This window comes from Pelophylax lessonae (assembly GCF_965119305.1).
Source record: "Pelophylax lessonae genome assembly, chromosome: 9".
NCBI classification, from domain to species: domain Eukaryota; kingdom Metazoa; phylum Chordata; class Amphibia; order Anura; family Ranidae; genus Pelophylax; species Pelophylax lessonae.
Window position 1 is genome coordinate 239,368,365 of NC_138776.1, and position 27,077 is coordinate 239,395,441.

General features: G+C 45.0%; 1 protein-coding gene across 1 annotated transcript in view; it reads right to left on the reverse strand.

The window, feature by feature from the left end:
* Positions 1-10,332: 10,332 nt before the first annotated feature.
* The window catches only part of OSBP (oxysterol binding protein), a 93,845-nt gene continuing 77,100 nt past the window's right edge, over positions 10,333-27,077 (reverse strand). Inside the window, exons 11-14 of the mRNA XM_082266739.1 lie at positions 26,253-26,348; positions 26,005-26,174; positions 21,804-22,024; positions 10,333-10,987 (exon numbers count right to left, since the gene is read on the reverse strand). Of these exons, the coding sequence (XP_082122865.1) occupies positions 10,845-10,987; positions 21,804-22,024; positions 26,005-26,174; positions 26,253-26,348 (630 nt within the window). The 3' untranslated portion in view covers positions 10,333-10,844. The remainder of the gene's footprint in view (positions 10,988-21,803; positions 22,025-26,004; positions 26,175-26,252; positions 26,349-27,077) is intronic.

The window sequence follows — 27,077 nt, forward strand, 5'->3', positions numbered from 1 at the left end:
GACAGGGAAAGGAGGAACCTGGCCCCTGATGAAATCACTGTCTGTCTGATCCATGTGGAAATGGCCGCAGAAGTGGACAACTCTTTACAAGGTTCATCCATGAGCACAAATAGAGAGTTTGACTTCCTGAAAGACTTTGTAGCTTCCAGGCACACCCTAATCGCCCGGACCACACCAAAGGCATGCAAGGCAATTTCCTTCAGATGTTTAGGCCTGTGACACAGAGAAGGCAACACAATGTCTTCATTTAAATTAAAATCAGAGACAACCTTTGGGAGGAACGACAGACAGGGGGAAGAACCACCTTATCCCTGTGAATCACCAGGTAAGGTGAACGATAGGATAACACCGCCAGTTCTGACACCCTGCGTGTGATAGCCACCAAAAAGGCCACCATCAAGGACAGCGTAAGCAGGGGAATCTCCCAAGGATTCTCAAAGGGAGGCTTCTGGAGAACCGAAAGCACCAAATTGAGATCCCAAGGCGGCAACAGAACCCGCATTGGAGGATCCAAATGATGGACAACCAGAAAAAAGGTACGCACCATGGAGAGTGTGGCCAAAGGTCATTGGAAGAAGACCGCCAAAGCTGACACATGGCCCTTGATGGTACTCAAGGCCAATTTCTGTTCAACCCCCCAATGAAGGATGGTCAAGGATGAATTCCAAGAGACTTACACCATGCAATGTACGTCTTCCACGTACGATGGTAGATCTTCCTAGAAGTAGATTTTTTAGCTTTTAACAGGGTAGGAATCACAGATCCAATAAACCCCTACCCTTCAGCAGGTGGCATTCAACAGCCAAACCGTCAAAGCCAGCGACTGTAAAGCAGGATAAAGGATCGGTCCTTGGCACAGCAGATCCTCCCTGAGAGGAAGCTTCCAAGGAACATCGGCAACCAGCGGCACCAGATCTGCGTACCAAGCCCAGTCCGGAGACACTAAGATGACTGGAATACCTTCTGCCTCACTCCTGCGGAGAAGTCTTGGCAGAAGCTTGAGAGGAGGGAAGGCGTACATCAGACGATACTGACCCCATGGAGCCCCCAGTGCATCCGTGGTGTCCGCCAGAGGATCTCTTGACCGAGCCATAAACCTCTGCACCTTTCTGTTGATCCGAGATGCCAACAGATCCACCTTGGGGGTGCCCCACCAGAGACACAGTTGATGAAACACCTACGAATGAAGGGACCATTCCCCTTGGTCCAAAGCCTGCCGACTGAGGTAATCCACCTGGAAATTTTCCACCCCGGGATGGTGTATGGCGGAGAGGGCTGGAACGAACCGTTCTGCCCACCTTAGAATGCCGGCTACCTCCGGAGCCGCCAGGCCACTTCTTGTGCCCCCTTGGTGATTGACATAAGCCACGGCCGTGGCATTGTCAGATTGAATGTGCACTGGACAACCCTGAAGATTATCCCTCAAATGGTCCAAACACAGTCTGATCTCTTGGAGTTCCAAGACATTGATCGGTAGTACTCTTCCAGTGTCCAGATCCCCTGAGCAGAATGCTTGCCGAGGACGCCTCCCCAGCTGGACAGGCTGGCATCCGTGGTGACCACTGTCCAATACAAGAGGAGGAAGGATTTGCACAGCCGAAGCACAAGAGAACGAAGCCACCATATCAGGGACTCCTTGGTTCCCCGACTCAGCCGGATCTGATTGTCCAGAGACTGCGGAGTCTTGTCCCATTTTGTCAGAATCTCCCTTTGCAAGTACCTCTTATGGAACTGTGCAAATGGAACCGCCTGGAAGATAGACATCATCAGACCCAGCACCCGCATGCAAGTCTGGAGGGATGACCATCTGCTGAGCAGCAGGAGATGAATTGTAGCCTGCAATTTCTGGAGTTTGCCCAGAGAAAGGAGTACTCTGGCTAAGGCCGAGTCCAGAGTCTGGCCCAGATAGTCCAGCTTCATGGACGGAACCAAAGCAGATAAACTGCAGCCCCTGGACCAGCTGGTCTGCCAGTTTAGCAAAGGCAGGGGGGAACTGTTCCCCCCTCCAGGTCACGGCTCGGGAAGAATTTGCTACACTAGGGCAATGGTGAATACTGGCCTCATTGCCAAAACCAGCCAGAGTGTACATATGGTGGGCCGCAGACTCAGATCAGTCGGATCCTTAAAGGCTGGGGACTCTTCAACCGGAATCATGGTTGCCTTGTTTAATATGGAAACCAGGGGGTCCACCACGGGTGGAACAGTCCACTTCTTAAGAAGGGACTAGTCAAAGGGGTAATACCTAGTAAAGCGCTTAGGGACCCCAAGGGGACGCTTCGGTCGTCCCCACTCTTTACTGACAATTCTGTCAAAATAGGCAGGGAAAGGAAACACCTTTGCCGCTCTGGATGGCTTGTGAGTGCCAAAGCTTCAGCTGCGTCCTCCATCTTCAGAGGCAATAACAGCTGCCTGGTAGAACTTGGTAAACATGAAGAGAAGATCAGGGAGCAGCATTATAAACTTGAACAGAAGCTTGATGCTGAATCACGCAGAAAGCACTGAAAGTCCTAGTGGAATGAGCCTTGCCCAGGAAAGGAAAAACCTTAAATTCAATGGGCCTAAGAAACAAGCCAACAAAGCCACCCTGAAACAGTGGATCAAGAAGGACCCTGACCTTTGAGTGGACCCTAAGGCAAAACCAAAAGAGAATTAGATTGTTGAAACTAAGCTATAGACTCCATATAAGCTTGAACCACATCCAAAGAGTGAATTAACTTCTCTTTAGGGTGCTAAGGATTAAGACAAAAGAAGGTAACACAATATCCTGATTCAGGTGGAAAGAAAAAAAAAACAAAAAAAACAAAAAAGGTAAAAGAGAGGCCTGAGAAGTCTAAAAAAGATAAAATACCAAACTAAGTTCCCACTTAAACAAGGGGGGGGGGGGGGGGGGCAACACAGGTCCAACAATCAATGTGACACCCTGCACAAAAGATTTTACCAAGGAATGAAATAGGATAGGTCTCTTAAACAGAACAGCCACGGCTAAGATCCCGTTATTGTACTTAAATCCAGAGACGCCTGCAAGCTTAACTGAAGAAAAGCCAAAATGCACACCCATTACATACCGTCAGGGATGAAACTTTCAAGCTTCATACAAGGCTAAAAAGGCTTTCCATGTACTGTGGAACCCCATCCTGCCTTGAGAAGGGAAGGGATAACAGTGTCTGAACCTCCTCCTATCCCTAAGGACTTGGGCCTCAACAGCCATGCCATCAAAGCCAGCAACTATTAAGCAGTATAAAAGATTGGACCATACAACAGCAAACCTCGCAGATCTGGAAGAGCCAATGGCTCATCTGCTAAGAGATTTCCAATGTTTGCATACCTCATTCTTAGCTAAGCAGTTGTGATCTGAATCACTGGAATGCCTCCATCTTTATTCTGTCCATCAGGCAAGGAAGAAGCTATATCGGAGGGAAGGCATAGATCAGGGAAAATGGATCCCAAGGAGTTACCAGGGCATTTTCTTCAAATGCCTGAGGATCCCTGGTTTGGGACACAAACCTATGCAGTTTGTTGCTAAAACTGGACGCCAAGAGATCCACATCTGGTATTCATACATCTGTAGTAATGTATGAATTAGGAAACAAAATTTGAAGACCAATACAGTGAACGTGTGCTTAATCCAATGGGCCACTGCTTATACTTACTGGAGTGCAATGAAATACCTATTACTTACGGATATGGTGGAGGTTGACTCTCTCCTCTTCCTCCCATATTGCGGTTCAGTGCCAAAGCTGGGTGTGCTAATAAAACCTACATGTGAAGAGGGTACGTTAACTGATTTTATATTTATCATAAATCAGCTATGACTATCAAAGACAGAAATGTGTTCGCACGATTGTTAAAAGTTGTTACGCACTTTGGAATTACAGTTCTTTTGAAGGAGATCACAGTGGACCAGTTCACTACTTTTTGGGTACTGCAGCCTGGAAGAAAATTTAGTCCTGCACTCCAGGTTTCAGAATTTCTAATTTGGTCGAGGGCTGGAGCAGGCGTTTGATCTTTTCAGCAATTCAGTGCAATGTGCATTAGCAGTAAATCACTAGGCCCGGGTTTTCCCTTGCCTTGTGTGACCTCTGACCAGGCTAACTTGGAGCTTTTTTTCCACTGTAAAGTTGTTGGTGTCAGGCGCTACCACGAAAATTGTGAAGTAAATTGTGTACTGTGCGTGTTTTAAAACGTAAAGATAAAATTGTGTGCTGTGCGTTTTAAAACAATACGTTTTTAAAACAATAAATATTCCAACCATAAAATCATGAAATCATAAAAGTGCATATGGTGCATTGGTAACATATAGTGCATTTGATAAAACCATATAGTGTCACCACTTAGATTATACAAAGTGCTTTAGTGCTTTGTTTGTGCCAGTGCATCAAGTGCTCAGTTATATGCTATTATATGGGAAGGTATACATCCGTGGATCCCCACTAGATGTAAATGCTTACTGCACACTGGTAATAGGTAGCTCGATTCCCATCAGGTACTGTAATAGAAAATAGCCTTCATTGCGTAGTATGTAGTATACGAGATGAAATAGGTATTACATCCACTCACAGTATAGGAGTTCACTTTCAGCGTGCAGGGTCCGCCAGGCTGTGTCGCTTCCGCGTTCCACCGGTCTGAACCACCACTACCGGAAGTGACGTACTGACGCAATAAGCCACGCCCTACGCGTTTCGTCACTACGACGTCATCTGGAGCGTCGTCGTGATTTGCGGAAGCGATACAGCCCGGCGGACCCTGCACGCTGAAAGTGAACTCCTATACTGTGAGTGGATGTAATACCTATTTCATCTCATATACTACATACTACGCAATGGAGGCTATTTTCTATTACAGTACCTGATGGGAATCGAGCTACCTATTACCAGTGTGCGGTAAGCATTTACATCTAGTGGGGATCCACGGATGTATACCTTCCCATATAATAGCATATAACTGAGCACTTGATGCACTGGCACAAACAAAGCACTTTGTATAATCTAAGTGGTGACACTATATGGTTTTATCAAATGCACTATATGTTACCAATGCACCATATGCACTTTTATGATTTCATGATTTTATGATTTTATGGTTGGAATATTTATTGTTTTAAAAATGTATTGTTTTAAAAAAAGACACAGCACACAATTTTAGGCCCACGTCACATTGGGGCGATCCGACTTCCCGGGTCGACCTCACAGGTCGCGGCGCGCTGCTCACACCGCGACCTCGGAGCGGCCGGCACGGACTTCATAACATTGAAGTCAATGCAGGTCGCCTCAAAGAAGCTCCGGACCCTTTTTCTAAGTCGGAGCGACTTGTGTCGCTCCTATTAGAACGGGTCCACAGCTTCTCTATGCCAGGCAACCTTCGGCAACCTGTCAGGCGACCAGGTCGCCCCAGTGTGAACGGGGGCTGATCTTTAGGTTTTAAAACACGCACAGTACACAATTTACTTCACAATTTTTGCGGAAGCGCCCGACACCAACAACTTTGCACTTTATCACTTACACACTGCCTCAAAGGCAGGTTGGCGGCAGCTTACACCAAAATTTTTAAACAGTCCAATAAATGTACTGCAAACTCCTTAGCGCTGGCATAAACCTCACCCCCTATATTTTTTCACTGTAGCTGTAATATATGATCTACATGCCACAAACATTTTGTTATTAATTAAATGAAAAAGTCATCTGGGAACTCAAGAAGTGTCATCTGATCTTTATTTAATTTAGTATTTGCACATAAATCGAGAGAAAGACAAAAAAAAAACAAAAACAAAAAAAAAAAAAACAAAAAAAACAAAAAGGTGAGAGACAAATAGTGAGAGGTAGAGTGACAGAAATGAAAAATATACATTATATATATATTTATATACGGCAGGACTGACAGAGCAAAACCCTCAATTGTTCGCCCAAAAAAAAAAAAAATTAAAATTATATCAGAGGTGTCAGACATTGTACAGTCCCCGGCCTTCCTCTTCCCCCACAACAAGACAAAAAAAAAAAAAAAAGTATGCACACAACAAACCCAAAAAAATCACAGAGATTAAATCAAACATAAGGCAGAAGACAGCACCCCCACCCACCCTAGCGCTTAAGGCGGGGGTAGTGAGATGGTTCGGAGACCTAGTGAAAAAGAGTTCTGGGAGCAATGCTCTGCAGACTGAGATCTGTTACGTAAGCCCAGGTTTAGATTTGGGCTTTGGTAATGTTGACGAGGTCGTATACGAGTTAAAACTAGTCATCGGACACACAAGCATCAAAGTCTACCCAATTACATAAAGGAGATCGGTCAGAAGACATGGTAGCTGCTGTAGCCTCTCCGACTTGCTTCTCTATTTGATGAGATACTGACAGGGTATAAATGCGTTGGCAATGGCAGCTCCCATATTTTTGTTGTGACACGTCTGCGTTCGGTAGATGCCAAGTTAAGCTCCAGACTCCTGACAGGGTAGATTTTGGCCTTTTTTTGTTACGCGTTTTACCCAAGCAAGTCGTCTATTTTCACTTCAATCAGCATAGCGCCGGCAGCTTGGTCTCAAAACACTGCTGTAGCTCAAACATAAGACTACTACTTAGGTTTACTGTAAAAAGAGGGCAGTTCACCCCATGAATTCACAGCTGTAAATTACCATTGGAGTTTAGGGTCAGCTCATCCTAATGTTAAAGGACTGTAGTCTCTGCTGATGCGTTTTGACCAAGCTAGGTCTTACTTCTGCAATGAAGACCTGGTTGGGTCTTCATTGGTAATGACTAAGCGATCTTAGAATCGTGAAACGCGTCTACCTGTCCTGTGTCTATGTGAAGCACTGCTTGTATTATATCCTGTGGAGGATTATACACTTCATCGTTCGATTTTCTCTGAGTGCGGTCATTTTTCTTTGAATCATTGGACTTTGGATGACGGATCCGACCTGCACCTGAGCGCCTTTCCTCACCTGAGTGGCTCTCCTCCTCCTATCTACATGGGTTGAAACTTGCCAGCTTGCCATATAATTATTCCATGTTTTTGCCAACAGTGACCTTTCCTATGCAGACAAGCTTGATTTTCCCTTGTTCACATAGGCTGCTTTGCCAGCATGACGCTGCACCCAACAAAATCAAAGTAAAGAGAAGGACAGTACATTGCAAATGTCCGCAGCATAACCAGACTTGTGTTGATGTGCTTGAACCCTGCTCAGGAGACCGAAAGCAAATCCATCCAACCTAGCATTGTACAAGAAAAACAAAAAAGAAGGGAATGGGACTTTAAAGGCCAAAAGTAACACCAAAGATATAAAAGTCCCGTTCCCTTATTGGGTTTCTTTGTTTTTCGCAATTGGGGATGTTGGCCCATTACCACCCTGCCCTGCTTAGATGAGTGTCCTCTAGATTTAGCATTGTCCAGGGAACCAGATCTTGCTCATCCTCTACAAACATGATTTTAGATCTACTGCGCAAATCCATTTGTTCAGGTCTGCTCCATTGCCAAGTCTGTTCGTCTGGGCGTAAATGTGTGAAAAAAATGTGCGCCCCTGGTGCTCAGCAATGAGCCTCAAAGCTGTCCATATTTCAGCTTGCTTCAAAAGACAAATAATTTTTAAAACTGTATGCTACCCCTACCTGGTAGTGGAGAAGATATGCACTGTAGGTGGCCCTTGCCCACTAGACTTCAGCACTACGGTCTTACACCTAAAAATGAATGCTTCTGCCCAGGGCCGTCTTTAGTATTGATTGGACCCTGTCACCCTGGGCAAATATTTTCTTGGGCCCTACCAAATGCACTTACTATTTGTGGGCTCAAGGGGCAGCTGCTTTGGGCCCAACAACAATGGCTTGGCCCCAGGCAGCTGCCCCTTTTGACCTGTGTTAAAGACGGCCCTGCTTCTGCCTGAAGCAAGTATTATAACTTATTATGGCACTTTTCCACTGCAAGTACCGGCTCGGCTCTACTCGGCCCGGTTTGCTTTTCCACTGCTGGTACCGCATGGTACGGTGTTGGAACGGTTCGGTACGGTATGGTTTGCTTTTGCACTAAAGTTAAGTGGGTGGGATAACAACTGGGTGGGTGGGATTCTCTGACCAATCAGTGGCTAGTAGTGACTGCATGCAAAGGATTGTGGGATATGGTACCAGTTATGGTACCTGTTGGAACCACAATCGAGTAGGCACTGTTTTTTTTTTCAGAGCCCTACAGTGCCGTACCGTTCGGTTCCATGCAGTGGAAAAGCGCCGCCGTACCGAACCGTTCCGACACTAAACCATGCGGTACCAGCAGTGGAAAAGCGCAAAAGTGTGCCGAACCGTTCTGTTCCATGCAGTGGAAAAGCGCCATTAGTGTGACCCCCAGCTTAAAGGGAATGTAGACATAAAAAAATAAAATAAACCCGCCCCCAGGTATGAAAGTGCAGGTATCTCAGCTTTCAGGTCCTCCACTCTGCTCAAATGCTGGGCTTTCCTTATTAAGCAAAACTTTGTCACTCCCTGGTAGTGTTAGAGCTTGCTGGCCCACTTCTGTCTCGCAAACATTTCTTTTAGCTGATCCCGGTTATAGGTCACCTCGCTGGTTCATAGGAATGTGTGGGATAAGGCAGTAGAAAAAGCTATCAAAAAGTGGCAAAGCTTTGCCCAATAAACATGGTATTCGTGCAGAGCAGGGGGATTGAAAGCTGCAGCAGATATGTGCAACACTGATGTGCCTGCACCTGTCAGCATTTTTTTTTTTGATACCGTAAAGAAAACCAGACAATTTCGGATTTTGCAATAATCTTAAAAAAATTAATTCTCGCATCACAGTTTTGCAAGTTTACTTCCTCGATGTTGCTTCCTTTGGTAGAGTAGGCTTTCAGAGCAACAAGGACCACTAAAACCAGACAATTGGACATACTTAATTTCAGTTTGAGAAGTCAAGCCCAGTATACAGGCCTGGGTCTTCGACCCTTCTTAAGCACAAAGCAAATGATTTGAAGACTAATACAGTAGACTGGTATTTTCAGGTACCACAAAGTGCCTGCACTTTAACAGCAATGTTCGCGGAAAGATTTTTGGATGACAGGGTCACTTTAAAACATTTTCCAAGCTCTTCCACTTCTTTTTTAATATATATATATATATATATATATATATATATATATATATATATATATATATATATATATTTTTTTTTTTTTTACTGTTGACGATTTCCTGCTGGTCATACATTACTTTCCTTTCATTGGTCTTCAGTGCTCAGAGAAGGATTCTACTGGGGAAACCACACAGCAGTGATTAATTACAAAAGGAAGGAAGTTTGTCTTTGCCTACAGATACATAGAGTGCAAACCGTAATAGCTAGCAGTAACTGTTAGCTACCAAACACAAAAAAACATTTAATCACATATTGTAGCCAGTGGATTTCTGATTGGCCCCAAAACGTATCTTATTTAAGGGGAGTTCTCCCCTTCTGGCTCTGACATGTACCACCAGCAACTCGGTCTTCCAGTTGTTTAACAACTGCCCTCCTGGAAACTTGAAGAAGTTTCTACTAGAGTCCCAGAAAGAAATACAAAACCAGCGAGTAACCCAACCAGTCACTTTCCAAACATGTAATATCAAAGCAGAGCGACCCTTTACATTTCTTCTTCGGTAGACCCTATGGGTTCTCCACTTCCCCCATAAGCTGCAGCCACTCCAAAAATGTCTTAGTTTTACTGATGCACTTTATATGCATCTTGCCTATCAGAGCACAGAAGGAGACTGGCAAGGGAGAATATCAGCAAGGCATTGGCCCAATGGTTTTCACTAGTGGTGCACCGAAATTTTCGGCCGAAAAGGGGCCTATCCCATTTTGGCCGAAAACGGGTCATATATGCCGAAAATTAATGGCCGCCACAGCAGCAGCTTTTGCTTTAACTTATATGGTGCATTACAGGCCGCGGCCGGCTCCCGAGACCCGCCGTCTGTACCTCCTTGCCCACCCTGTGCTAGACTGGTTGCTAGAATCGCCAGCCACCTGGCGTCTAGCAACCAGTGACGTCACGGTCCTGAGAGGAAAGTGAGGCCAAGAAGAGGACCCAGCATGCAGAGCGGAGGAGGAACTTCCTCATCCTCCTCCGCGCCTATTACTGACTCTCTGGCTCCACCCACCTCCTCCCTCTATCTTCTACTGTATGGCCGCTGCGGATAGGAAGGACAGGAGCAGAACCAAAGTCAACCTGCTATCTGTGGGTCGCAGTGAGTGACAACATATTATGTGTTATTTTGTGCATAAAATCATTTGGGGTGAAAAAAGTAATTTTCGGTTTTCGGCCAAGAGCATCCTGAATTTTCTGTTTCTGCCCAGATTTTCATTTCGGTGCATCCCTAGTTTTCACATTTAGCTCCTGATAAGAAGCCAGTTGGTGATTCTACTCAGTAGTGCCTACTGATCGCACATATAGCAGTTAGTTAACTGACCCTTTAAATAATCCATCTGGTGGTCACTGTATGTATACTGTAGGATTTGTTGCCTATGTACTGCATAAGTGCTTTTAAATTATGTATTGCAGTATTGGCATATGCATTCTTATACATGAAAAAGATACAGTGGGCCTTGTTTGCCAAAGGGCCCAACAGACTTCTTTCATATTGCACCAAGAGAATGAAAGTGATTGGTTGCTATGGGTGACAATACTGCTTCTGCAAAAAAAAAAAAAGTTTGAAGAACAACGCTTGGATAGGCCATGGGTGACAAAATTGGAGCAAAGCATCATGGGAAATGTCTGCAGAGCATTGCCCTATCCAAGTAGGGGGCTGAACTAGGGTCAGTAAGGCATCACTGAAGGTAAAAAGAGAAGGAGAGAGCATGGGGTGGAAGAGGACATGGGAGGGGATCGAGATGTTGTCACTTCCCATCGTCCCTTAAAAGATATCTGGGCAGGTGTTCCAATCCTGCTGTTCCTTAGCATCCCAGTAAGTGCCGCGGTAGATGTGCGTCATTTCCTTGGTCACAGGATCCATCTTGCGGTCAAACCACTGTGGTTTGTAGGGATCCACTGGAGAATCTAAAAATAAATAAATAAATAAAACAAGGTAAAATTAAGGAATGACTCTAGTCTAACAAAGTGCGACTATCTGCAAAGATCAATATGCACACCTAATATCGGACACCCTTACAAAACTATGTCTGTGCCAAACATACGCACTATAGCACAGGTGTCAAACACAAGGCCCGCGGGCCGAATGCGGCCACCCAGGCCATTTCATGTGGCCCTCGCACCTCTCCTGCAGCTGCGGCACCCCCCTTGCCTCTGCCCCCACCCTGTCTCAGTAGTCAGCAGCAGAGCGAACAGAACTCCTTTTCCAGATCCTGTGCTTCGCTGTGCTGCTGTAAAAAGGCTAGTCTTTGCCCAACCCCCCTTCTCAGCAGTCTGCAGCAGAGAGGAGGGCAAAACTCCTCCTACAGATCCTGAACCTCGCTGTGCAGCCACAACACCACCTTGTCTCTGCCTCCCCTGGTCTCTGTATTCAGCAGACTCTGTAAGCTGACTCCAGCCCTCCTCTGGTCCTCCTCCAGACCTTGCACTTTCTTTTTTCCCCAGATCCACCCGCATCTTCCTGGCAGTAGCACAAGGTAAGGGGGAGCATTGTGATATAAGGAAGGATGGGTGACTCTTGACTTATGATGGTGGGGGGGCTCTTGACATCTCATGTAAAGGTGTAAGGGTGCGTGGGGTGCTCTGGACATCTAATCTTACAGCTATAATCGGCCCTTTGAGGGCAACCATAATACTCATGCGGCCTGCAATTAAATTGAGTTTGACACCCCTGCACTATAGGCAAAAGTAAGTATTGCACTCACAAATTGCCTTGAAACTGCTTTATGATCCGGGCAACTGTGGCAAACCAGCGGTGGAGAAAAAACCCCCCCAAATGATTCTAGCCAAGGATTGTGAGAAGTAAAGGCTCATTCATACCCATTCTACCCAGCATGCATGGCTACCCAGCATGCACCTCCTGATCTTGCACCCGTAACATTAATGCCACTGAACGGCTCTTCCTCTTCCGGACAGGTTGCCATAGCAATGGCGGCGTCGGCGGAAGTTTCCACCCCATTGCTCTAGCAACCTGTCAATCAGGACATTCCTCCTCCCTTCCCCCGTCCGCATCATTTTCGGTCTGGAAATAACACAAGATTTCGTCACTAGGCGATTCGCAAGGGCTGCTGGGATACATGACGCTGCTATCCCAGGAGCCCTGGCGAATCGCCTACTGACGTAATCGCCGAGGTAGACGCAGCCCGAAGTGCGGCTGAAATAAGAAGAAAAAAGGTACTTCCATTAAAAAAAAAAAAAGTTTACATTGGCAAAAGCATTATTAAAGGGGATAACGTATATAGCAACTTTATAAAATGGGTACAACTCCGTTTTAAGGAACTGAAGCCATGGACAGTCAGGCAACCAGAATTTTTAGGAGGCAGCCGGTAACCGCAGTCTCCATATCTCCCCTGGTACAGCCTCTCTTTAAATCTGGAATTACTGTAAAAAAACATTTGGGCAGTACTAAAATCAAAAAGGAACCTGCAAACACAGAAAACACCAAACTGCCATTGCTGACTTTGGTTTATTTATTTTAACATGCAGGCTCCACTGCGGTCACTCTCACCCTTGATGACCAATTTAAAGTGATATTTTAGGGTTCAGTTTTCATTTCGAACAACGTCATATTTTTCGGTGTTCCTTACCAATGTATTTTTGCACAGAGAAGCCCTCATCCTCCTCTTCTCGAGTGCCCCACAAGCTCTCCTGGTCTCTCTCACTTTCGAGTACCCCCCCCCCCCCCCAAAAAAAAGCTGCTTGCAAAGGGGGGTGTACTTGTACGGGCTTGATCCCGAACTATGTCTATTTACACACACAGTGCAGCTCGGGCCCACCCCCCCTTCACTGGATTTATTTGACGTCAGCAGGAGCCACACAGTCCAGTGTAGAAGGAAAGGGAGCACCGCTGGACCGAGATCGGGCTCATGTAAGTATTTGGGGGTGGGGGGTAAAATGCATCTGAAAGGTTTTTACCTTAACGCAGAGAATGCGTTATGCTAAAAAAAATCTTTAGCCTTTAGAACCACTTTAACCCCGGAAGATTTTACTCCCTTCCTGACCAGGGGGTATTTTGCGATTCGGCACTGCGTGACTTTAACGGACAATTGCGCGGTCGTGCGACGCTGTACCTAAACGTATTTGACGTCCTTTTTTTCCCACAAACAGAGCTTTCTTTTGGTGGTATTTGATCACCTATGCGATTTTTTGATCACGCGCTATAAACAAAAAAAGAGCGTCAATTTTGCAAAAATAACAATATTTTTCACATTTTTTTATATGAAATTCCCCCCCAAAAAAAAGTAAAAATCAAAATTTTTTAAAATTTTCGGCCAATTTGTTTTATGCTACATATGTTTGGTAAAAAAAAAATCGCAAAAAGCGTATTTTGATTGGTTTGCGCAAAAGTTATCGCGTTTACTAACAAAGGGAAAGATTTTTGTCATTTTTGTTGTTTTTTTTTTAACGCGTAATGGCGGCGATCTGCGATTTTTTTTGCGGTACTGCGACATTGGGGCGGACAGATCGGACCCTTGACTGACATTTGTGACACTTTTGGGGTTACCAGTGACATTTCTACAGTAATCAGTGCTATATATATGCACTGTTACTGTAAAAATACACTGGTTGTGAAGGGGTTAACTTTATTTGGAAGGGAGGGGCTGTGTGTGTCCCTAGGGGCGTGCTTTCTACTGTGATTGGCTGTGGCTTGAGCTGTAAGGACACTGATCAACGGATCTACATACTAGATCCGTTTTATCAGTGTCTTTACAGCGAGGAGAATGACAGGCAGCTTGTTTACACAAGCTGCCTGACATTCTCCCTCTCCCCCGCCGATCGCCGAGTGACCGGCGGACATCGGGTCCGCTGGTCACACGCATGGGAGGGTCCGTGACCACGCGGGAGCGCGCCTCCGGGGGCGCGCGCTCGCTCCCTAGACCCTCACAAGCTAGTGACGTAGCCCTACGTCACTTTGCCTGTGAGGGGCTGACTGCCGACGTAGATCGGCGTTAGGCAGTCGGCAAGTGGTTAACATGAATTCACAAAGTGGTTTGCTGCAGTTTTCAGGGTGGGAAGTATCTGTATTTATTTTTACCTCCCTCTTGTCTGCCCATGACACCTAGGCGAGGGTGACTCCGCCATCCTCCCAGCAGAAACTCAGGAAATGCCTCAGCATTCCTTGGAATCTCTCTGAAATTATGAGGACTTTATCTCCTACAGTACGGAAGCCAAGTATAATTTAAAAGCTAATAACATTTTTCTCGGGTTGTTTTTTCTTTACTTATATTCTTCCACTAATTATGGGGGTGAGGGCACAGAGAGGAATTAAACTGAAAAATATTTTAAACCACTGCCGGCAGGGCTAAGGAAACCATAGTAGTTGCTTGTCAAATACTTCTCCTGGTCTGTCAACGGGGATGTATGTTAGGCTGCGCATGAGAAGATCAGAGTACTGTATTTTCTGGCGTATAAGACTACTTTTGAACCCCCAAAAATGGGGGGTCATCTTATACGCCGAGTATAATATCTCCAAGTTAACCTAAGTATAAGTATTACCGGTAGATGTAATCTCTCAAGACGCTGGCTGTGCGGGAATCCTGTACCGGTATACCATATGTACCGTAGCTTCGGCTACATACAGTATACCGCGCTGAGCCAATCAGGGAGAGTGATGTATTCTATTATTGAATGCAAAGCCTGCTCGGATTGGCGGAGTAACATCAGCCCGCCTCTCTGACTCTGCCAATCCGAGCAGGCTTTGCATTTAACCGCTTGCCGACTGCGCACAGTATATTTACTGCGGCAGTCAGCCCCGGCCAGGCAGAGTGACGTAGGTCTACGTCGCTCGCCTGTCACTCCTTTTAGAGCCAATAGCGGGCGCGCGCGCGCCCACCTCGGCTCGTTCACGGAGGAGTGCGGGAGTGTGACTGGCGGACCCGATGTCCGCCGGTCACACTACGATCGCCGGTACAGTGGGAGAAAGACAGAGCGGCTTATGTAAACAAGCCGCCTGTCAGTTCTCCCTGTGTAAAAATGAAGATCAGACGGTTCTATGTAGAACCGTTGATCTTTTTTTTTTTTAAACCAATAGGAATGTCCCACTACATTTAGAAGCACGCCCCTAGGACACACATCCCCTCCCTGTCCAATAAAGTTAACCCCTTCCCTGCCAGTGTCATTTTTGCAGTAACAGTGCATATATATATATATATATAGCACCGATTACTGCAGTAATGTCACTGGTAACCCCAAAAGTGTCAAAAATGTCAGTCAAGGGTCCGATCTGTCCGCTGCAATGTCGCAGTACCGCAAAAAAAAATAAAAAATCGCAGATTGCCGCCATTACTCGTTAAAAAAAAAAAACACCAAAAATGACAAAAATCTTTCCCTTTGTTAGTAAACGCGATAACTTTTGCGCAAACCAATCAAAATACGCTTTTTGCGTTTTTTTTTTACCAAACATAGGTAGCGTAAAACAAATTGGCCGAAAATGTTAAAAAATTTTGATTTTTACATTTTTTTGGGGGGGAATTTCATATAAAAAAAAGTGAAAAATATCGTTATTTTTGCAAAAATTACGCTCTTTTTTTGTTTATAGCGCGTGATCAAAAAAATCGCACAGGTGATCAAATACCACCAAAAGAAAGCTCTGTTTGTGGGAAAAAAAGGACGTGAAATTCGTTTAGGTACAGCGTCGCACGACCGCGCAATTGTCCGTTAAAGTCACGCAGTTAAAAAAAAAAAAAAAAAAAAAAAAAATCGCAAAAAAAACCCTGGTCAGGAAGGGGGTAAAATCTTCCGGGGCTTAAGTGGTTAATAATAGAATACATCGCTCACTGTGATTGGCTCAGCGCAGTATACTGTATGTAGCCGAAGCTACAGTACATACGGTATACCGGTACAGGATTCCTGCACAGCCAGCGTCTTGAGATTACATCTACTGGTAATACTTAGGGTACCTTGGGGATATTATGAGAGATTACATGTATTACAGTACTTGGTGTACCTTGGAGATCTATGAGAAATCTGATGTTTTTCAATGGTGTTGCCTTGCTTCGGAAGGGGGGTAGTCATATACGGCGAGTATAGCCCAAAACCTATGTTTTAACTTGAAAATTAGGGGGGGGTCGTCTTATACGCCGGAAAATACGGTACATTTACGGCACTGCTCTGTGTCGCAATAAAGTGACTCCTGTGTGCAAGCATGGGAGGGACACCCTCGCTGTCCGGTCAACCAAGTGCTTGGTACTGGTGGAGGGTGACAAGAGGTTTTGTCCTCGGTCCTGTCCGATGCGGTGCCGTGCACCCCCATGGTGTGTTTGCTGGGAGTGTTGGATGCGGAGAGGTGGCCGAGACATACTAGGACTATGTTATTGGAGTCATTGTTTATAGCCCGTAAGGCCGTTGCCCTTAAGTGGATTCATTCCGCTCCTCCCTCGATACCTATGTGGTTACAGTTGGTTAATCAGCTGTTGCCCTATGAAAAACTTGTGTGTGAACATAGGGGTTGCCCAGCCAAATTTGATAAAGTGTGGGGGGCGTGGTGCTCCTCTGACCTTACCATCTCTTCTACCTAGGGCCGCTATACGAGGATAGATCTCAACAGCAAACACACACACACATCATAGGTTGAACTAATGTCTTTTTTCAACCTCACTATGTAACTATGTTATGTATGCTCCTTTCTCCGTATGGTCTTTTATACTTTGTATGGTTATTTGCCTTATGCCGTACTGGAATGCAGCATACTGCTTGACAAAAACACAAAAAATTGTCTCTCTATTGTGTTCACTGAGATTTGATGTACCGTTTACTTTGTACTTTATTTTCTTTGTTTGGCGCTCCTGTTGAGTGCCCTGTTTGTATGTACCTTAACCACTTAAGCCCCGGAAAATTTTTCCCCCTTCCTGACCAGGGCCTATTTTGCGATTCGGCACTGCGTGACTTTAACGGACAATTGCGCGGTCGTGCGACGCTGTACCCAAATTAAATTTATGTCCTTTTTTTTCCCCACAAACAGAGCTTTCTTTTGGTGGTATTTGATCACCTGTGCGATTTTCATTTTTTGCGATATTAACCACTTTAGCCCCAGCCCTATTTCGGACACTTTTTGTTCACAAGTTAAAACCAGTATTTTTTCCTAGAAAACTACTTAGAACCCCCAAACATTATATATATTTTTTTAGCAAAGACTCTGGAGAATAAAATGTCGGTCATTGCAAAATTTTTTGTCACGCGGTATTTGCGCAGCGGTCTTTAAAACGCCATTTTTTTGGAAAAAATTTGAAAAATCACATTTCACTGCATTTAAAAAATACTAAACAGTAAAGTTAGCCCATTTTTTTTGTATATTGTGAAAGATGATGTCACGCCGAGTAAATAGATACCAAACATGTTACGGTTTAAAATTGCGCCCCCCCGTGGGATGGCGACAAACTACGGTCAATAGAGATCTCAATCTGCGACGTTTTAAATTTATTTAACGGTTACCAGTTTAGAGTTAGAGTGTAGCTCTTTTTTTTAAATTATTGCCCACGCTCTGGCGATCGCGGCGATACCTCACATGTGTGGTTTGAACAGCGATTTCATTTGCGGCTCGACTTGCGTATACGTTTTTTTTTGTGCGCGAGCTAACGGTGACGGGGACGGCTAAATTTTTTTTTTTTCCTATTTATTTTTTCTTTTTTTTTAAACTTTATTACAGGTTTTTAAAAAAAAAAAAATCTGATCACTTTTATTGCTGTCACGTTTCCGGCATTCATCGGGACTCCATCCAGCCGGCGGACGTGCCGGCTGGGTGCTCGGGGCTCCCGGTGGGACGGTAGCCCCGAGCAAAGCCGCGGAAGGCGGCGGGAGGGGGGGGACGTCCCCTCCCGCCCCCCCCGGGTAACGATCGAGCGGCTCCCGAGCCGCATCGATCGTTACCGACGGAAAGCCGACCGTCGGCTTCAAACAACGGTACCGGGATGATGCCTCTAGCTAGAGGCATCATCCCGGTATAACCACTCAAAGTCAGCCGACGTAGAGGTTACGTGACTGGTAGTAAAGTGGTTAATAAAAAAAGAGCGACAATTTTGAAAATAATATTTTTCTACTTTGACAGTTAAAAAATATCCAATATATTAAATTTTTGTCATATATTTAGGCCAAAATGTATTTAGCTACATGTCTTGACAAAAAAATTCTCAATGAGCGTATTTTTAACCGCTTTAAGACCGGAAGATTTTACTCCATTCCTGACCAGGCCATATTTTGCGATTCGGCACTGCGCTACTTTAACGGACAATTGCATGGTCAGGCAACGCTGTACCCAAATTAAATGTATGTCCTTTTTTTTCCCACAAACAGGGCTTTCTTTTGGTGGCATTTGATCACCTGTGCGATTTTTTGATCATGCGCTATAAACAAAAAAAGAGAGACAATTTTGCAAAAATAACAATATTTTTCACATTTTTTTATATGAAATTCCCCCCCAAAAAATGTAAAAATCAAAATTTTTTAACATTTTAGGCCAATTTGTTTCTGCTACATATGTTTGGTAAAAAAAAAAAAAAAAAAAAAAAAAAATCACAATAAGCGTATTTTGATTGGTTTGCGCAAAAGTTATTGCGTTTACTAACTAAGGGGAAGTTTTTTGTAATTTTTGTGGTTTTATTTTTTAACGAGTAATGGCGGTGATCTGCGATTTTTTTTTGCGGGACTGCGACATTGCGGCGGACAGATCGGACCCTTGACTGACATTTTTGGGGGTACCAGTGACATTACTACAGTAATCAGTGCTATACATATGCATTGTTACTGTAAAAATGACACTGGGAGGGAAGGGGTTAACTTTATTGGAGAGGAAGGGGTTAAGTGTGTCCCTAGGGGCGTGCTTCTAACTGTGATTGGATGTGGCTGTGTGTGTAACAGCAGAGATCAACGGTCCTACATAGCAGGACCGTTAGATCTGTGCTTTTACACAGGGGAGAATGACAGACGGCTTTCTTTACATTAGCCGCCTGCCTTTCTCCCTCTCCACCCGACGATCGCGAGTGACCGGCGGACATCGGGTCCGCCGGTCACACGCGCCGGCTTCTTCGGGTACGAGCAGGGGCGGGAGCACGCCTCCGGCAGTGCGCGCTCGCCCCCTATTTGCTCCCAGGCTAGTGACGTACCGGTACGTCCCTTTGCCTGGGAGGGGCTGACCGCCGCCGTATATAGTCGGGCGGCGGTCGGCAAGTGGTTAAGCTTTATATCCTTCAATAAAAAGAGTTACAAAAAAAAAAGTGGGATATCCACCAAAGTGTTTCTTTTTGACAGTGTAGACAAGATGGAGAGATATTAATGCCCCCTGATCAACTCCCCACCTCTAAGACAGTCAAGCTTGGCTACTAGCTGCTTGGTCCCACTACCTACAGCACATTTGGTATATACTGCTACAAAGAACCAACTAAACCAGAGACAAAATGCCATGCGGTTTTATTGGTGGGCAAAGCACAACTTTCCAGTCACCATTGCACCATCTTTGGAAACCACCACTGTGTAACCAATTGAACTACATGTTAAGTGCATCCATAATGTGGTTGGCCAGGGTTCGCTAATGTCAGGGTGTGGAGGGAGCTGGGCCATCTCTGGTCTGGTCACTACACAAGAAAGTCTGTGGCAATCTGTCCAAGTTTACAACATTACACTACAGCTAACATATGGCCCTCAGCTAAAGAGACAGAATATTTGGGGTAGAGCCAGTGGACACAACTCTTTATCAACGAGGTTAACCACTTTACCACCGGAGGATTTTCCTGCTTTACGTCCAGGCCACTTTTTGCGATCCGGCACCGTGTGACTTTAACTGACAATTGCGCGGTCATGCAACGCCGTACCCAAACAAAATTTACGTCCTTTTTTTCCCACAAACAGAGCTTTCTTTTGGTGGTATTTGATCACTTGTACGATTTTAATTTTTTGCGATATTAATAAAAAAAGAGCGACAATTTTGAAAAAATAACAATATTTTTCTAATTTGACAGTTAAAAAATATCCAATATATTCAATTTTTGTCATATATTTAGGCCAAAATGTATTTAGCTACATGTCTTTGACATAAAAATTCTCAATGAGCGTATTTTTAACCGCTTTAAGACCGGAAGATTTTACCCCATTCCTGAACAGGCCATATTTTGCGATTCGGCACTGCGTTACTTTAACGGACAATTGCGCGGTCATGCAACGCTGTACCCAAATTATGTCCTTTTTTTCCCCACAAACAGAGCTTTCTTTTGGTAGTATTTGATCACCTGTGTGATTTTTACTTTTTGCGCTATAAACAAAAAAAGAGTGACAATTTTGAAAAAAATAACAAAATTTTTCACATTTTTTTATATGAAATTCCCCCCCCCCAAAAAATTTAAAAATCAAAATTTTTTAACATTTTAGGCCAATTTGTTTTCTGCTACATATTTTTGGTAAAAATCGCAATAAGCGTGTTTTGATTGGTTTGCGCAAAAGTTATCGCAGCTACTAACTACGGGAAATTTATGTCATTTTTATTGTTTTTTTTTTAACTAGTAATGGCGGCGATCTGCAATTTTTTTTTTTGCGGGACTGCGACATTTCGGCGGACAGATCGGACCCTTGACTGACATTTTTGACACTTTTGGGGGTACCAGTGACATTACTACAGTAATCAGTGCTATACATATGCACTGTTACTGTAATAATGACACTGGCAGGGAAGGGGTTAACTTTTATTGGTGATCAAGGGGTTAATGTATGCCTGGTGCTTACTGACGTGTGTGGGGGGAAGGGATTGAGTGACACAGGCACAGATCGCAGGTTCAGCTATGTAATCTGTCCCTGCCTGTCACTTAGGAGATCCGCCCGCTTTGTTTACACAAGCGGGCGGATCTCCAAACTCGATCCCCGACGATCGGGGAAGAGCAGCGGTGATCACCACCGCTCCTCCCCTGGCCCGACTCCCGCTGTAACTGAATACAGCGGGAGCGAGCCTCCGGCGGCACGCGCGCCGCCCACAGGGGTAGGAGTCCAGCGACGTAGGTCTACGACGCTGGGCGATAACGAGCCACTTTGCCGCAATACGGTCAACGTGACCGGTCGGCTAGTGGTTAATATAGGTTGGAAAACTTTTTAAAAAAGACTAATACCAGATCCCCCTTACACTGCCCAGCACACATTGTACACAGAAGCAGCAGCTGGGGCACAAAGGGGCTGAAAACTGGAGCCAAGAAAACAGGAACCAAAAGAGGGGTTACCGTATGTAGCAACTAGTCACATGTCATCTTTCAAACCAAACTATCTTTGCTGTGACAGAATTCTTTCAAACATTTTCTTTCTTTCTAAAGCCTCGTACACACGCAACGATTGTTGGCCGTGAATTTTCAGCCAACGTCCGATCGGCCGATTGTCGGCTTGTTAGTATGATGCTTCCGACAACCGACTGCGACTTTTCGGCCGAACAAAATCTGGTGTGCAGGCTATAAAATTTTTGTTGGCCGTCAACAGAACGGCCGATTTTCCGTCAGTCAGTACAGATTTCGGCAGACAAAAATCTGATGAGCAAGACTGGGCATGCTCAGAGAAGAAAAAACACACGGAAAGTAAACCATCACATGACATCACTTCTGAAGTTGGTTTTTGTTGGCCGAAAAAATTTGTGTGCAGTCTAGAGCACATTCCAACCAACACAACAACACTGGACAAAAGACGGCCGATCGGTCAGCCGATAATCGTTGCGTGTGTACGAGGCTTAAGTCTTTACGACTGGGAGTTTGTCTTTTCCTCTTACCACCTTCTCCAGCCCGTTCTCTCTCCGCTTCTCTCTTCCGCCTTGCAGTCCTCTGCTTTTCCTCCAGTCTCTGTTTCTCTAGATTTGCCTCATCCCAGTTGCCGTTCTCCATCAGCCTCTGGTCAGGGCGCCGGCGGCTGTCTGTCGGAGCGACGCCTTCCTCGAGAGCGTTCAGTGTAAGAGCAAGCTCCGAAAAGTAATACATATACTCTGCATTCTTCCTAAAGACAATGATAAAAACAAAGGATTAAAGCTCACCTCCCATGTACTGGTAAACATGAAGCTTTAAATGAATAGGGTAGGAAGTTTTTTGAGTTTTCCGGTAAAGCCATTTGCATGGTTTCCGAACAATAACATTTAAAGAGTGCCAGTCCACTCAAAAGTATTATTTAGTTGTAAGTGAAGCCTTGTATACTCAAACAGCACATGAAAGTTTTGGGTGTTCCCACCCTCCTTTGTTTCAACTAAATCTTTAACGCGGTATTAACCACTTGCCAACCGCCGCAAGTACATATACTGCGGCGGTCAGCCCCTCACAGGCAAAGTGACGTATGGGTACATCACAAGCCTTTGAGGCTCTGGGGAGCGAGTGCGCGCCGCCGGAGGCACGCTCCCGCTCGGTCATGGACCCCCCCCGCGCGTGTGCCTGGCGGACCCGATGTCCGCCGGGCACTCGCGATCGCCCGTGACAGCGGGAGAAAGGCAGGCGGCTGATGTAAACAAGCCGCCTGTCATTCTCCCCTGTGTAAGAACAGTGATCATACGGTTCTACTATGTAGGACCGTTGATCATTGTTCTTACACCTCAAGCCACAGCCAACCACAGTTAGAATCACGCCCCTAGGGACACACATAACCCCTCCCTCTCAAATAAAGTTAACCCCTTCACTACCAGTGTCATTTTACAGTAACAGTGCATATGTATAGCACTGATTACTGTAGTAATGTCACTGGTAACCCCAAAAGTGTCAAAAATGTCAGTCAAGGGTCCGATCTGTCCGCCGCAATACCGCAAAAAAAAAAAAAAAAAAAATCGCAGATCGCCGAAAAAAAAACCAACAAAAATGACGAAAATCTTTCCCTTAGTAAACGAAATAACTGTTGCGCAAACCAATCAAAATGCGCTTTTTGCGATTTTTTTTACCAAAAATATGTAGCATAAAACAAATTGGCCTAAAATGTTAAAAAAATTTGATTTTTACATTTTTTTGGGGAATTTCATGTAAAAAATTTTGAAAAATATTGTTATTTTTGCAAAATTGACTATCTTTTTTTGTTTATAGCGCATGATCAAAAAAATCGCACAGGTGATCAAATACCACCAAAAGAAAGCTCTGTTTGTGGGAAAAAAAGGACGTCAAATTTGTTAAGGTACAGCGTCGCACGACCGCGCAATTGTCCGTTAAAGTCACGCAGTGCTGAATCGCAAAATACCCCCTGGTCAGGAAGGGGGTAAAATCTTCCGGGGCTTAAGTGGTTAAACCCAAAAGTAAACATTACATTGCCTCTTACCAATTCTTAGACATGGTGGCTGTATTCGTTTTCTATTTTAGACTAGTGATTGACCGATATCGTTTTTTAATGCCGATACCGATGTTTTGGTCATCGGATATCAGCCGATATTTTCAGACATTTAACATTTTTTTATTTATTTATTTTTAACAGGTACTTTTATGGAGGGATCTGGGGGTCTAAAAGACCCCACACCCCTCCTTTGCACTTAAAAGCATTCAAAAACGCCAAGTTTGGCTGTTTAGAATGCTGTCATTTTTTCGAATTTGGCGCAGAGTACCCGGAAGTGATGTCATGACATCTCTTATGGGTTTTTTACATGGAGACCCAATCAGAGCCGAAAGTGGCTTTGATCGGGTCTTCTCTTCGGTGGCCGCGCAGGCTGGTTGCCCGGGTCTCCCAGTGGGACGGGAGACCCGGGTGAGCCGAGGAAGGCAGTGGGATGGGGGGACGTCCCCTCCCACTCCTTGTAATGACAGACGAGTGGCTTCTCAGCCGCATCGGTTGTCATTACAAGACAGCCGACCGCCGCCTATGGACGCTGGTACCGGGGTGATGCCTCTAGCTGCAGGCATCACTCCGGTACAGCACTTTCCCGAAAATATCGGTAACCTCCAGGGCCGATTCCAATATATCGGGGAAAGTGCATATCGGCCCCCGATATATCGGTGTTGCCAATAATCAGCCGATCCCTATTTTAGACTCTCTTTCCCTTCTTTATCCTGGTGCTCCAGCCAGTAAGTCTGTTTTTCAAAAGATCAAGCTCTCTTGCAGTTACAGGGAGGAGACAAATAATTTACCACTGAGAGGGGTTGCTTACAATGATTAGCTTTTCTTTATGTACATAGTAAGGCTCCTTTCACCCGAACGATCCGATCCGCCTGTCAGTTTTTCAGGCGGACCTGATGGGATGCTCCATGCATCCCTATAGAGCAGCGGATGTCAGCGGAGACATGTCCGCTGACACCTGCTGCTATCCGATTCCGATCCTATCCATGAAATCCAAACGGATGGAAACCCTATTTTCCATCCGTCCAGCGGATCGGATGGAATCGAATGAGAACGGACAGGCGGTCGAAAGAGAAATTAAAAAAAGTCACCAGCTGGTGAACAGCAACGCTAAAAATTAGTAGAGGTGGTTCAGAAACCATTGGTGGGGCTGTAAAATCAATAGGCATCTTCTTGACACCAGAAAGTCTTCCTGATGAAGTAATCACTGACTTGGTTGGCTCTAACCTGAGCGTCTGTACCCTCAGGAATTTCTTTAGACCCTTTAGGTCCAAAATGGGCCAGACATTTTTGTTTGGCTTGGGAACTGTAAACAGGCTGGAATAGAAACCCTTCCGGTACTGGAAAGGGCTTTAACCACTTAAGCCCCGGAAGATTTTATCCCCATTCCGACCAGGGGGTTTTTTGCGATTCGGGACTGCGTGACTTTAACGGACAATTGCGCGGTCGTGCGACGCTGTACCTAAACGAATTTGACGTCCTTTTTTTCCCACAAACAGAGCTTTCTTTTGGTGGTATTTGATCACCTGTGCGATTTTTTGATCATGCGCTATAAACAAAAAAATTGCGTCAATTTTGCAAAAATAACAATATTTTTCACATTTTTTTTTATATGAAATTCCCCCCCAAAACAATGTAAAAATCAAAATTTTTTAACATTTTAGGCCAATTTGTTTTATGCTACATATGTTTGGTAAAAAAAAAAAAAAAAACGTATTTTGATTGGTTTGCGCAAAAGTTATCGCGTTTACTAACAAAGGGAAAGATTTTTGTCATTTTTGGTGTTTTGTTTTTTTTTTTTAACGCGTAATGGCGGCGATCTACTTTTTTTTTTTGCGGTACTGCGACATTGCGGCGGACAGATCGGACCCTTGACTGACATTTTTGACACTTTTGGGGTTACCAGTGACATTTCTACAGTAATCAGTGCTATGCATATGCACTGCTACTGTAAAATTACACTGGCAGTGAAGGGGTTAACTTTTTTGAGAGGGAGGGGCGGTGTGTGTCCCTAGGGGCGTGATTCTAACTGTGATTGGCTGTGGCTTGAGCTGTAGGAACAGTGATCAACAGTCCTACATAGTAGAACCGTATGATCATTGTTTCTACACAGGGGAGAATGACAGGCGGCTTGTCTAAATCAGCCGCCTGCCTTTCTCCCTCTGCACCGACAATCGCTGAGTGATCGGCGGACATCGGGTCCGCCGGTCACACGCGCGGGGGCGCTCGCTCCCTCCCTAGACCCTCACAGGCTAGCGACGTAGTACTACGTCGCTCTGCCTGTGAGGGGCTGACCGCCGCAGTAAATAGTCGTGCGGCGGTTGGCAAGCGGTTAAAACCAAACTCTTCACCTGAAATTGATTTCTATACTTCCTATCTACCAGCATATTACTTACCCAGAGAAGTCAAGTGCTGTGGAGCAGAGTTGCATTTTTCAGCCTATCTAAAAAATCAAGACATGATGTTGTAGAAAACTCCTACCCCCTCCTCCAACCTGGTATAGTGGATATAGGCAGCCAAGAAAAACACATGGGACAAGTTTAGGACCTGCTATTGTAAACCATCAGAACACAGTAGTGCTTTACCATTTGCTGGAAAAGGACTGGTGCTCTTTTATTTCAAGGTGAACATAATCAAGAGAGTAAAGACCTAGTAAAAAAAAATTCTGAATATACACATACGGTAATGGATTTCTTCTCCATAGCAGCGTCTTGCTCTCTGGGACCCGGTCCCCTCCTCCATTCTCAAAATTGCTGGTAGAACATACAGTTGCACACTCCATCCTCTCATCCCACGTCCCCATTAGAGTATAGTGCAAGCGACCACTTGCGTCCATCACCTCCCCAGTCACCTGTAAGATGGCAGCAGGTTAGAAGAGCCTCGAGTGCACCGGTTACAAAGGTTGTATAGAAGGGTATCACGTACTCACCTTACGGGCTACGTCCCGGGAGAAGTAGCTGTAAGGAGCAAACTTAAGCTTACACTTATCTCCCGTCTTGTGATTTACAATCTCTATTTCCCCTGACTGTGAAGACATAAAAAAACATATAAAATTATGAAACATCACTAAAAACGTCCTTTTCTTTGAGTTCAATGAAGACCATAGCCAACTCCATCCCTCTACTGATTTAGCTGAATTTATTCTCTCTTGAGAAGGAGATTAAGGGGGGATCACCATGTAATAATACATAAGGGGTCCATATAGTGAACTTGGTGTTGAGTTATTCACTTTAAGGTCATCACAGAGGAGAAGGGGGCACTCTTTACATCTAGAGGAAAACAGATTTTATCTCCAAATACAGAAAGGTTTCTTCACCGTAAGAGCTGTGAAAATGTGGAATAGACTCCCTCCAGAGGTGGTTCTGGCCAGCTCACTAGATTGCTATAAAAAAAGGCCTGGATTCTTTCCTGTGTGTAAATAATATAACTGGGTACTAAAATTTTGTTAGGTAAAGTTGACCCAGGGAATATCAGATTGCCTCTCGGGGGATCAGGAAGGATTTTCTTTCCCCTGCTGTAGTAAATTGGATCATGCTTTGCTGGGGTTTTTTCGCCTTCCTCTGGATCAACTGCAGGTATAGGATTGTGTATATGGGATTGCAGCCCTCAAATTTTCCACTCGCCTGCTCGCATTTTGCGAGTGGAAATTTATTTAGGGAGAGCGAGCGTGGGGCTGCTCCGGGAGCCGATCAGGTGAAGAGAGGAGAGAAGGAGGAAAGCCGGCCAGCCCAGCCGATGCATCAGACAGAAGCTC